Below are 14,227 nucleotides of genomic sequence, written 5' to 3' on the forward strand. Positions count from 1 at the left end.
ATTCTAAAGTGGGTGCAGGAGGAGAGGGACCTGGGTGCATATGTGCATAAAACATTGAAGGTGGAAAGACAGGTTGAGAGAATGGTTAATAAATCATACAGCATCCTAGGCTTTTTTTAATAGGGGCATAGAGTACAAAAACAAGGACGTTATGTTAAACTTGTGTAGGACACTGGTTTAGCCTCAACTGGAGTACTGTGTCCAGTTCTGAGCACCATACGTCAGGACAGATGTGAAGACACTAGAGAGAGAGTACAGAAAAGATTCATGAAAATGGTTCCAGGGATGAGGAAATTCAGTAATGTTGATAGATTGGAGAAATTGGGACTGTTTTCTTTGGAGAAGAGAAGGTTGAGAAGAGATTTGATAGAGGTATTCAAAATCATGAGGGGCCTGGACAGAGTAGATAGGGAAAAACTGTTCCTATTGATGGAAGGACCGAGAACAAGAGGGTACAAATTGAAGGTAATTGGCAAAAGAAGCAATGTGGAAAAACATTTTCACGCAGTGAGTGATTGGGATCTGGAATGCACTGCCTGAAAGTGTGATGGAGGCAGGTTCAATTGAGGCATTCAAGAGGCAATTGGATGATTATCTGAAAAGAATGTGCAGGGCTACGGGGAGAAGGCTTGGGAGTGGCACTAAGTAAATTGCTCCTTCAGAGAATCTGTGCAGACATGACGGGCCGAATGGCCTCCTTCTGTGCTGTAACAATTCTGTGATTCTGTGAAGTTGACACATAAACTGAATCACAATATCAACAGTGATTAAGTGAACACAAAAGTAAGCAGTACAAAATGGCCACGCCCACATGGCAACTGGCTCCCAGCCACAAGAAGACAACAACATGTAATGGCGCAGGTCTCTGTTAATCACCACAACATCATAGTTGTATGTGGCGACTTGTACCTGCAGCTTACCCACCTTATTTACCAAGCTATGTGCATTTATGCACAAGTAGCCCAACCCATCTTAGACTGCCTTGCATTTGCTCCCTCTCCAATCCCTACTATTTCTGAATTATTCTTTACTCTCATGCTATGATCTCTCTCAGTCCTCTGTGCACCTTGCTTCTCCTCTATAATGTTTCATTCTAGTGCCCATCCCTCTGCCAAATTAGTTTAAACCCTCCTCTACATCACTAGTTAACCTTCCCAAGAGGGCATGGTGCCGCTCTGCTGAGGTGAAACCGATCCACCTTGAACAGGTACCTCCTGCCCCAGGAATCTGAAGTCCTCCTTCATCACCATTTGTCCAGCTATGCCTTATCCTACTATTGATATACTCACTAGCTGTGACACACTTAATAATTCAGAAGTTACTGTATTTGAGCACCTGAAACTCTGATCACAGAACTTCAAACCTTTTCCTTCCTAAGTCATTGGTTTCCACATGGACCACTGGATATTTCCTTCCCCCCACCCCCCCACTCAAAATGTTCTACACCCTCTCATATATGGGAATGCCCATGGTAATTACAGAAGGGTGGGAAACAAAAGATTTCCCTGCTGGAAACTACTGAAAGACAGCTTAGTAGCACAGTTGAGAAAAAGATTTTTTTCCTGATCCCTTCAATCAAAGTTGATATTTCAGAAAAAGTTTGCGAACTGAAGCACTTTGCCATTTGATGAACCATGTAATTAACTTACGTCTCTTCTCTACAGGCGTAATTTGGCTGATGGAATTCTGCAACAGCAGCTTTTGCCCTCATTATCGTGTCATTCACAAGTGGCTAACTGGCTGCCAGGCAGGAATGTATGCAGTAGAAGGCCACAGTTGGGCCTACTTGATCCAGCTGCTTGTCTCCATTTACCTACCGGATCTCTGGAACCCTGGGTAACAAAGTCGGCCAACTGTGGGAGCCTGATTTAAATACTATGATGACACATGACGTATCTGTGCCCGTCTCAAAAATGGGACACAAACACGTCATGTAAACTGGTGCTGTAAAAATGGTGGCAGGCACATAAGTGCAGGGTGTGGAATGCGTAAAGCAGTTTTATTTATTTTTAGCCCCTTCTACCAATTGTGGGGTGGGGGGTTAAACTCCCCCCAATATTTGTGCTCTGTAGAGGAGAGTTGGGTTCAGTACTGGGGATTAACTAGGTAATGATCTGTCCAGCAGACAACTCCTCACATGGGTCTGGCACTGACAATTCTGATGGCATTGGGCCATAGCCGGTAGCCTTGCCAATGCATATTTAAAATACTCCAGCAAGATCAGTTTGTCACTGCTCTGTGTAATAGTGATAACTTAGTCAAGGTCAGCAAATTAGCATAAAGCAAGTGATCACTACTAACATTGCCCAGATGCACTCACAATGACTAATGCGTTGTTTATTTGTATAAACTTACATCAGATAGTCATAAATTAATGACTGGAGTGCATAGGATGTCATGTGGTCTGAGGTGTTGCTACTGCCACTTACGCACTGCTGCAAGAATATACATGTGACAAGATAAAGTAGATTTGTTAGATCTTTATCCACAATCTGGTAAGTGGCAAATAACATAACATTCATGCCACACAAGTGCCAGGCAACGACCATCTCAAACAAGGGAGAATCTAACCATGTCACCTTGACAGTCAATGGCATTACCATCGCTGAATCCCCCACTATCATCCTGGGGGTCACCACTGACCAGAAACTGAACTGAACAAGCCACAGAAATGCTGTGGTTACAAGAGCAGGTCAGAGGCTGGGAATTCTGCAACGAGTAACTCACCTCCCGTCTCCCCAATGCCTGGCCACCATCTACAAGACACAAGTCAGGAGTGTGATCGAATACTGTCGACTTGCCTGGATGGGTGCAGCTCCAACAGCAATCAAGATGCGTGGCACCGTGCAGCACAAAGCAGCCCGCTTGATTGGCACCCAATCCACCATCAACATTCACTCCCTCCACCACCAATGCACAGTGGCAACAGTGCGTACCATCTACAAGATGCACTGCAGCAACTCACCAAGGCTCCTTCGACAGCACCTTCCAAACCCGCGACCTCCACCACCTGGAAAGTCAAGGGCAGCAGATGCATGGGAATAGCACCACCTGCAAGCTCTGCTCCAAGCCACATACCATCCTGACTTGGAACTATATCGCCATTCCTTCACTGTCACTGGCTCAAAATCCTGGAACTCCCTTCCTAACAGCACTGTTGGTGTACCAAAACCCCAAGGACTGCAGCAGTTCAAGAAGGCAGCTCAGCACCACCTTCTCAAGGACAATTAGGGATGGGCAATAAATGCTGACCTAGCTAACGACACCCACATCCCTTGAACGAATTTTAAAAAGCACTGCATGGACTCAATGCTACATACACTACAATGCCAGAGTCATGTCAGGTCAATACCAGTAAGTACAATGGAGGCTGACCATAGTGCACAAATGTCATTAACCCAACTTACAAATACACATGGGCTTCATCATCTGTTATCATACAGCACACAAAACATTTAGTTTAATAAGTACATTAGCCACAGTGATGCTGAATATACATCAGGAGGAATACCTTTGCAGTTCTTCTCCTAATCTCTCAGATCCATCTTCTGGCAGCACTTTGTATAAGTCATTTTCTTCTAGTCTTCTTTTGGATCCAACTCGAAACAATGGATTTAACCAACTGCAAATTGAAAAATAAAAAAAGATAATTCCACTTGCAATGCATTTAAATATGACTGCCATTATCACACCCTCACTCTGCATAAAATGCAGCACATAACAGCTTAACTCAATGATGTGAAAAGGGTAATGGACAGAAGATGAACAATTCAATAAAACAAACATGGCAGAAAAAACACTTCTATAGCGCTCCATCACATTCTCACACTTTCCAAAGCTCATCACAGCCTGTGAATTACTTTTGAAGTATAGTCACTGCAGTTTTATAAGCAAACATTGTACGGAATTGTGCACCGCATAGTCCAATAAGTAGCAAGTAAGTGACCAATTAATCTCTTTTAGTGGTTATAGCTGAGACACAAATGTTGGCCAGAACACTCCACCCTGCCTCAGAATTATGTCATGCAATTTTTTTATGCTCATCTGAACAGGCTTGAACTTTCATGCGAAATTCAACACTTGTGACAATGCAGGTCACAATCAGTACTGAACTACTAAATTCTGGGTTCAAGACTTTGGAGCATAGGTTGAACTTATGAAAGTCTTCCCGACAGGAGTGCTGCCAGTCAGCCAGCTGAGATATGTCCTTTAGGGAAGGAAATCAGCCATCCTTATCTGATCTGATCTACGTGACACCAGACTAGCAAACCACTCAGTTGTATCAAACCGCTAACAAGTCTAAGAAAAGGAATGAAACCAGATGGACCACTCGGCATCAACCTAGACACCAGAAACGACAATGGCAAACCCAGCCCTGTCAACTCTGCAAAGTCCTCCTTATAACCTTTGAGGGCTTGTGCCAAAATTGGGAGAGCTGTCCCACACACTAGTCAAGCAATAGCCTGACATAGTCATACTCAAGGAATCATAGCTTGCAGACAATGTCCCAGACACCACCATCACTAGATATGTTCTGTCCCACCGGCAGGACAAACCTACCAGAGGTGGCGGCACCGTGGTAGATAGTCAGGAGGGAGTTGCCCTGGGAGTCCTCAACGTTGTCTCCGTACCCCATGAAGTCTCATGGCATCAGGTCAAATATGGGCAAGGAAACTTCCTGCTGATTAACACCTACTGCCTCCCCTTGGCTGATCAGTCAGTGCTTCTCCATGTTGAACACTAATTGGAAGAAGCACTGAGGGTATAGCAAGGGCACAAAATGTACTCATCAATGTCCATCACCAAGAGTGGCTCAGTAGCACCACTACTGACCAAGCCCAAAAAGACAAAGCTGCTAGACTGGGTCTGCAGTAGGCGGTGAGGGAACCAACAAGAGGGAAAAACATACTTAACCTCGTCCTCACCAATCTACCTGTCGCAGATGCATTTGTCCATGACAGTATTGGTAGGAGTGACCACTGCACAGTCCTTGTGGAGACGAAGCCCTGTCTTCACACTGAGGGTACCCACCTTCGCATTGTGTGGCACTACCAATAGACTTCGAACAGATCTAGCAACTCAAAACTGGGCATCCATGAGGTGCTGTGGGCCATCAGCAGCAGCAGCAGAATTGTATTCAACAACAATCTGTAACCTCAAGGCCCTGCATATTCCCCACTCTACCATGACCATCAATCCGGGGAACCAACCCTGGTTCAAAGAAGAGTGCAGGAGGGCATGCCAGGACCAGCACCCGCATTCTTAAAAATGAGGTGTCAGCCTGGTGAAGCTACAAAACAGGACAACAATGGGGGAGCCCAGCACATCAGTGCAAAAGACAAGGCTGAAGCAATTGCGTCCATCTTCAGCCAGAAGTGTCAAGTGGATGATCCATCTCGGCCTCTTCCTGAGGTCCCCAACATCACAGATGCCAGTCTTCAGCCAATCCGATTCACTCCACGTAATATCAAGAAATGGCTGAAAACACTGGATACTGCAAAGGCTATGGGCCCTGACAATATTCTGGCAATAGTGCTGAAGACTTGTGCTCCAAAAATAGCTGTACCCCTAGCCAAGCTGTTGCAGTACAGCTACAACACTGGCATCTACCCAGCAATGTGGAAAATTGCCCAGGTATCTCCTGTGCATAAAAAGTAGGACAAGTCCAACCCGGCCAATTACCGCCCTATCAATCTATTCCTGATCATCAGCAAAGTGATGGAAGGGGTCAAAAGTGCTATCAAGTGGCAGTTGCTCAGCAAAAACCTGCTCATTGACACTCAGTTTGGGTTCTGCCAGGGCCACTCAACTCCAGATTTCATTACAGCCTTGGTTCAAACATGGACAACAGAGCTGAACTCAAGAGGCGAGGTGAGAGTGACTGCCCTTGACATCAAGGCAGCATTTGACCAAGTATGGCATCAAGGAGCCCTAGCAAAATTGAAGTCAATGGGAATAGGGGAAAACACTCCGCTGGTTAGAATCATACCTAGCATAAAGTAAGATGGTTATGGTTGTTGGAGGTCAAGCATCTCGGTCCCAGGACATTACTGCAGGAGTTCCTCAGGGTAGTGTCCTAGGCCCAACCATCTTCAGCTGCTTCATCAACGACCTTCCCTCTATCATAAGGTCAGAAATGGGGGTGTTCGTTGAGGATTGCACAATGTTCAGCACCATTTGCGACTCCACAGATACTGACCATATGCAACAAGACCTGGACAACATTCAGGCTTGGGCTGATAAGTGGCAAGTAAGATTCACACTACACAAGTGCCAGGCAATGACCATCTCAAACAAGAGAGAATCGAACCATCTCCCTTTGATGTTCAATGGGCATTACCATCGCAGAATCCCCCACTATCAATGTCCTGGGGATCACCATTGACCAGAAACCAAACTGGACCAGCACATAAATGATACGGCTACAACAGCAAGTCAGAGGCTGGGAATTCTGCGATGAGTAACTCACCTCCTAACTCCCCAAAGACTGTCCAACAGGCACAAGTCAGGAGTGTGATGAAATACTCCCTACTTGCCTGGATGGGCGCAGTTGCAAGAACACTCAAGAAGCTCAACACCATCCAGGACAAAGCAGCCCACTTGATTGGCACCCTATCCACCACCTTCAACATTCACTCCCTCCACCACCAAAGTGTTGTGGCATCAGCGTGTACCATCTACAAGATGCACTGCAGCATCTCCCCAAGGCTCCTTTGACAGCACCTTCCATACCAACAACATCAACCACCTAGGACAAGAGTAGCAGATGCATGTAACACCACCAACTGCAAGTTCCCATCCACACCACACATCATCTTGACTTGGAACTATGTCACCGTTCCTTCACTCACTGGGTCAAAATCCTGGAACTCGCTTCCTAACAGCACTGTGGGTGTACCTAAAAGGACTGGAGTCGTTCAAGAAGGCAACTCACCACCACCACCTTCTCAAGGGCATTTAGGGATGCGCAATAAATGCTGGTCTAGTCAGCGATGCCCACATCCCCTGAACGAATAAAAGAAAAATCCAATATAAACAAACAGAACCCCAGTGTTCTTTTACAAGATCTTTGTTAGGCCTTCCCAGAACACTGTGCAATTTTGATCTTTCATGGTACATAATTAGAAGCTCTGGAAAAGATTCATTCGAGTAATCACTAGTTTAAAAGCCCTTAGTTAACATGATAGGGTTAGAGAACTGGGTCTTTTTACATTGGAAATGTGCAGATTTCAGGGGATTTAATTTAAATGATTAAAGTGACTAGACTATGTCTCTGTGGACATAGCATCTGCACTAAAAAGACAAAAGTATCTGCACTAAACAGATGAAAATGTTAGCACCAGTCAGCAGGTCAGTCGGCAGGAGAGTGATACACTGCTAATGCTTGAAATGTTACCTACTGAGCATTTTCAGGATTTTCTGTTTTTCATATTTAAAGCATCCACCGTATCTTGGTTTTGTTTTAGTATTTAGAGTCATAGAAGGAGGTGATTTGTCTCATCGAGTCCATGCTGGTTCTTTGAAATCCAGTCAGTATCACTCCCCAGCTCGATCCCCATAGCCCTGCAACTTTATTTCCTTCATGTGAAATCCAATTTCCTTTTGAAATCATTGTCTCCGCTTCCATGACCCTCGTGGGCAGCGAGTTCCAGATCATTACCACTTGCTGCATAAAAAAGTTCTTCCTCACATTCCCCCTGCACCTCTTACACAAAACCTTCAATCTGTGTCCCCTAATCCTTGTACCATCAGTTAATGGGAACAATTTTTCCTTGTCTAAATGATTTAAGCCTGCCATAATCCTGCACACCTCATTCAAATCATCATCCCCAATCTCCTTTCCTCCAGGGAGAACTCCACCAGTTTCTCCAACCTAACCCTGTAACTAAAATCCCCCATCCCTAGAACCATTACGGTAAATCTCCTCTGCACCCTCAAGGACCCACACATCCTTCCTAAAATGTGGTGACCAGAACTGGATGCAACTGACCCTCTAGTTGAGGGCCTAACCAGAGCTTTATAAAGGTTCAGCATAACTTCCCTGCTTTTGTACTCAATGACTTTATTTATGAAGCCCAATAGAACAGTACAGCACAGTACAGGCCCTTCGGCCCACGATGTTGTGCCGAACCTTTAACCTACTCCAAGATCAAACTAACTACCTACCCTTCATTCTACTATCATCCATGTAAGTGCTTAGAACAATCCAATTCAAACACAGGGAATCCACATCAAGACTAAGATCAATAGATTTTTGGGCATTAAGGGTAAGTCAAGGGATATGGGGATAGGGCAGAAAGTGGAGATGATGTACAAGGCTGGAGGAGTCATATGACCCAATATCCCATATGCTTTGCTAACCACTCTCTCCACATGTCCTGCAAACCCTAGCCTGTACCTAAAGCATCTCTTCCGAAAAGATAACCCATTGTTCGGTTACAGTTTTTCTGTTCAGTCTTTGGTTCCAATTCATCCTAGCTAAATCCCTTCTCATCGCATTGAAATTGGCCCTCTTCCAATCTGCCGTCCTAACATATATCGTTCCTTGCTTTTCTACATTACGAGTCTAAACCTTATGATACGATGATCACTCTTACCCAAGTGTTCTCCCTCAGACACTTGGCCCACTTCATTTCCCAGCACCAGATCCAGAAATGCCTCCTTTCTAGTTGGGCCGAGAACACACTGATCAAGGAAATTCTCCTGAACATCTTTCAGAAATTCCTTCCCTTTCTTTCCCTTTACTCTAGCATTATCCCAATCGACATTTGGGTAATTAAAGTCCCCCAATATCACCACACCACTGGTTCTTGCACATCTCTGATTTCCCTGCAGATTTGCTCTTCTATCTATCTCTCACTATTCGGAGGCCTAGAGAATACCCCCAGTAGCGTGATCATACCAATTTTGCTCCTCAACTCTAACCAAATGGATTCTGACCTTGCCCCTTCAAGGACATCCTCTCTTTCCAACACTGCAATGTCTTCCCTAATCAGTACTGCCACGCCACCTCCCTTTTTTCCTTCTCTATCAAGCGCTCAGTCCTCTCCATTTTCAGCTATGTTTCCATTATTTCCACTACATCATACTCCCATACTGCTATTTGTGCTTGTAGCTCACCAACCTTATTCAACACACTTTGTACCTTTACAAACATGCATTGTAATCCAGTCTTTGCATTCCTTGTAGCCAATCGCATAGTCTGCTCCTATTTAATATGGTACTACTCCCTTCTCTAGTACTGTCCAACACTCACATTATGCACCTTATTCCTCTTTTTTACTTCAATGTCCTGGTGCCCATGCCCCCTTCCAATTTAGTTTAAACCATCCCCAACACTAGTGAACCTCCCAGCAAGGACATTGATCCCAGTACTGTTGAGATGCAATCTATCCCTTTGGAATAGGTGCCTCCTGCTGGAGAACTTGCCCCAATGCCCCAAGAATCTAAAACCCTCCCTCCTGCACCATGCTTCAAGCCATGCACTGATTCTCGCTGTTTTCCGATTTCAACTCTCACGAGTGCATAGCACTGGGAATAATCCAGAGATTATTACCTGTGAGCTCCTACTTTTTAAACTTCTTTCCTGGTTCCTGAAAATCTGACCATAGGACCTCAATACCTGCCCTTGCTATGTCATTGGTACCAATGTGTACCACAAATTCCGGCTCACTCCCTTCCCCCTGCAGAATATCCTGCACCCCGCTCTGTGATGTCCTTTACCTTGGCACCTGGGAGGCAACACACCATGCAGCACTCACAATGATGGTTACAGAATTGCCTATCTGACCCCTGACTATGGAATCTCCTATAATAACTCCATTGCTGTGGTTTACTGCTCCTTCCTGTGACAGTTCTGTACTAAACAGGTTACAGAATACAAGGTGACATGCATATAAGCTATGCAGGCATGGAATAGATCGCAGAAGATTCTTCTTTACACAGAGAGATATCGACACTTTGGAATAAGTGCAATAAGTGGCGCAGTGGTTAGCACCGCAGCCTCACAGCTCTAGCGACCTGGGTTCAATTCTGGGTACTGCCTGTGTGGAGTTTGCAAGTTCTCCCTGTGTCTGCGTGGGTTTCCTCCGGGTGCTCCGGTTTCCTCCCACAAGCCAAAAGACTTGCAGGTTGGTAGGTAAATTGGCCATTATAAATTGCCCCGAGTATAGGTAGGTGGTAGGGAAATATAGGGACAGGTGGGGATGTGGTAGGAATATGGGATTAGTATAAATGGGTGGTTGATGGTCGGCACAGACTCGGTGGGCCGAAGGGCCTGTTTCAGTGCTGTATCTCTAAACTAAGTCTGTGTGGTGAATAGAGATTTTCTGCAACAGTTCACAAAGCAGCTGCCCGAGTTCCTTAGTTACTAATATCACCATGTACAAAAGGCAAGTGGAATGTTGCACGTGTATCTCACGGTCACTGTGATCTCCTGAACTAATTTTGATTATGTTTCAAACAGTGTTCTTCCTGTGGGGATAATGGTTAGTTTTTTTTTATTAGTTTCCTGGGATGTGGGCGTCGCTGGCAAGGCCAGCATTTCTTGCCCATCCGTAATGGCCCTTGAGAAGGTGGTGGTGAGCTCCCTCTTGAACATCTGGTATAGGTACACTAACAATGCTGTTAGGAAGGGAGCTCCAGGAGTTTGACCCAGTGACAGTGAAGGAACAATGATATATTTCCAAGTCAGGACAGTGTGTGGCTTAGAAGGGAACTTGCAGGTGGTGGTATTCCCACGCATTTGCTGCCCTTGCCCTTCTAGGTGGAAGAGGTTGCAGATTTGGAAGGTGCTGTTGAAGTGATGTGGCAAGTTGCGGCAGTGCATCTTGTAGATGGTGCACACTGCTGCCAATACACATCGGTGGTGGAGGGAGTGAATGTTTAAGGTGGTAAATGGAGTGCCGGTCAAGCGGCTGCTTTGCCCTGGAGGACGTCGCACTTCCCGAGTGTTGTTGGAGCCGCACTCATCCAGGCAAGTGGAAAGTATTCCATCACACTCCTGAACTGTGCCTTGTAAATGGTGGACGGGCTTTGGGCAGGTGGGTTACTCGCTGCAGGATTCCCAGACTCTGACCTGCTCTGTTAACCATAGTACTTATGTGGCTGCTCCAGTTCAATTTCTGGTCAATTGTAACCCCAAAATGTTGATAATGGGGGATTCAGTGATGGTAATACTGTTGAATGTCATGGGGAGATGGTTAGATTCTCTCTTTTTGGAGATTGTCATTACCTGGTATCTGTGTGGCACAAATGTTACTTACCACTTATCAGCCCAAGCTTCAATGTTGTCCAGGTCTTGTTGCATATGGACATAGGCTGCTTCAGTATCTGAGGAGTTGTAAATGGTACTGAACATTGTGCAATCATCAGCAAATATCCCCACTTCTGACCTTATGATGGAAGGAAGGTCATTGATCATAAAATCATGGAACATTTACGACACAGAAAGAGGCCCCTTGGTCCATTGTGTCTGTGCCGGACGAAAAATGATCCACCCATTCTAATCCCACTTTCCAGCATTTGGTCTGTAGTCCTGCAGGTTACGGCACTTGAGGTACATATCCAGAATCTTTTTGAATGAGTTGAGGGTTTCTGCCTCAACTACCCTTTCAGGCAGTGAGTTCCAGACTCCCACCACCCTCAGGGTGAAAAAGTCTTTCCTCATCTCCCCTCGAATCATTCTACAAATCACTTTAAATCTATGCCCCCTCATCACTGACACCTCTGCTAAGGTAAATAGGCTCTTCACTTCCACTCTATCCAGGCCTCTCAAAACTTTGTACATTTCAATCAGATCTCTCCTCAGCCATCTCTGTTCGAAGGACAACAACCCCAGCCTATCCAATCGTTCCACATAGTTGCATTTTTCCAGTCCTGGCAACATAGTCATAAATCTCCTCTGTACCCTCTCTAGTGCAATTATATCCTTTCTGTAATGAGGTGGCCAGATTGCACACAGTACTCAAGTTGTGGCCTAACCAATGATTGATTCAGTACCAGCATAATCTTCTTGCTCTTATATTCTATACCTCGGCTAATAAAGGGAAAGATTCCATATGCCTTCTTAACCACCTTATTGACCTGTCCTACTACATTCAGGGATCTGTGGACATTCACCCCAAGGTCCCTCATTTCCTCTACACTTCTCAGTTTTTTTTTCCTATTAATTGCGCATTCCTTTGCCTTGTTTCACCTCCCCAAATGCATCACCTCACACCTCTCCGGTTGAATTCCATTCGCCACTTTTCTGTCCATCTGACCAGTCCATCGATATCTTCCTGCAACCGACAGCTATCCTCTTCGCTATCTACCACATGGCCACTCTTCGTGTTGTCTGCAAACTTCATGATAATGCCCCCTACATTTATGTCCAAAGCGTTAATATATACCACAAAAAGCAGCTGAAGATGGTTGGGCCTAGGATACTACCCTGAGGAAGTCCTGCAGCAATGTCCTGGGGCAGACATGACTGACCTCTAAGAACAACAACCATCTTCCTTTGTACTAGGTATGACTCCAACGCGTGGAGAGTTCTCCCCCATGAATCCCATTGACTTCAATTTGGCTAGGGCTCCTTGATGCCGCACTCATTCAAATGTTACCTTGATATCTCACCTCACCTCACCTCTAGAGTTCAACTCTTTGGTCCATGTTTGGACCAAAGCTGTAATGAGGTCAGAAGCCGAGAGACCCTGACGGAACCAAAACTGAGCAACGGCGAGCAGGTTTTTGCTCTTTAAGTGACGCTTGATAGTCGGATTGGATTTGCCACACATTTCGCAGACAGGACATACCTGGGCAATTTTCCACATTGTTAGGTAGATGCCAGTTGTAGCTGTACTGGAACAGCTTGGCTAGGGGACAATGGTACTCAATATTTAAAAATAATATCACCAAAGAAAGTTAGTGTTCAAAATTTAGTCTCAGGCTTCCTACAACGCCAGCCACCAGAAACAGGCAGAGAAAGTAGTGATAATGATGAAACAAAAAAAAACTAAAGCACCACCTGAAGGAGCTGGGGAAGCAAACGCACTCAGCAACACAGGCAGTCTTGCAAACCATGAAACCAGCAATGAGGATAAATAGGCTGTTATTATATGCAAGGTAATAAATAACCTGCTGCAGCAAATATTAAGGCCAATTTTTGATGACTGGGGCCGAGACATTTCTCGCCTTATCCAGGGACTTACTTTACGGAGCAGAAAAACTAGGCTTGGGCCAGTGCCAGTCGCTTGGGTGCAGTAGGGAGAGAAGAATGCATGAAACATTCGTAATAAAATTAATGAGTTAACAGCGCAAATAGATACGAAATGGGTATGATTTAGTGGCGATTACTGAGATGTGGTTGCAGGGAAACCAGGTTTGGCAATTGAATATCTCCCTCCATTATGGGCAAGAACCTGGTTATCAGGTGTGAGGCACTCACGTTGTTGCTGTACGTGGCGTAGGTCTGGCTCATACCCCACTCCTGCGCTGTGGCGGTCACCCGAGCCATCTTCCGCTTCATCTGGGGATCCAAAATGGACCGGATCTGGAGGGACACGATGTTCAAACCTCTGGATAAGGGCAGCAAAAATGTACCCAACGTCGCCCTCATCCTGATAACCACCTTCGTGTGCGGCTGCATCAAGCTGTGTGTAGACCTCCAGTACGCAAACACCAAGTGTCACTACGTGCTGAGGTTCTATCTGTCCCTGGTGCTGCGAAGGATGGGCCTGGTCACATTGACGCGAACGCTCCATCCAGTTGGACCGTGCCGTACCACCTATCCTTCGTGGAACAGTTTCTGCGGAAAAACACCTTTGACCACCAATCCATCAGGCAGTGGTCTGCACGGAATGTCCTCAAGGCCCTACGGGAAAAGGAGATGGTGGATCCTGTCGGATGGTTCCCCGAACAGACTGCCAAAGTCATTTGGCGGAATGCCTCATTACCAGAACTTTCAAACAAGCACCAGGATGTAGCTTGGCTGGTGGTGAGAAGAGCCCTCTCTGTCAGATCCTTCCTGCACGCCCGAAGTCTCACCCCCTCCGCACAATGCCCTCGAGGTAGCTGTGGTGGGAAAGAGACGGTTGCCCACCTCCTTCTGGAATGTGTCTTGACAAAGCAGGTGTGGAAAGTGGTTTTTGTCGAGGTTCATCCCACGCAGCTCTGTAACGCAGGAGTCTGTCCTCTACGGGCTGTTCCCAGGGATGCACACCGAGATAAAAATCAACTGCTGCTG

At 45.8% G+C, this 14,227-nt stretch overlaps 1 protein-coding gene across 5 annotated transcripts in view; it reads right to left on the reverse strand.

The window, feature by feature from the left end:
* Window positions 1-14,227, reverse strand: part of abcc4 (ATP binding cassette subfamily C member 4 (PEL blood group)) — a 566,891-nt gene that overhangs the window by 491,346 nt on the left and 61,318 nt on the right. For all 5 annotated transcript variants that reach the window (XM_068034379.1, XM_068034378.1, XM_068034377.1 and 2 more), the window contains exon 2: window positions 3,512-3,622. Coding sequence is in view for 4 of the 5 variants with exons in the window: in XM_068034378.1 (XP_067890479.1) it covers window positions 3,512-3,622 (111 nt within the window). In the remaining variant the exon portion in view is untranslated. The remainder of the gene's footprint in view (window positions 1-3,511; window positions 3,623-14,227) is intronic.

This window comes from Heterodontus francisci, chromosome 6 (genome assembly GCF_036365525.1).
Source record: "Heterodontus francisci isolate sHetFra1 chromosome 6, sHetFra1.hap1, whole genome shotgun sequence".
NCBI lineage: Eukaryota > Metazoa > Chordata > Chondrichthyes > Heterodontiformes > Heterodontidae > Heterodontus > Heterodontus francisci.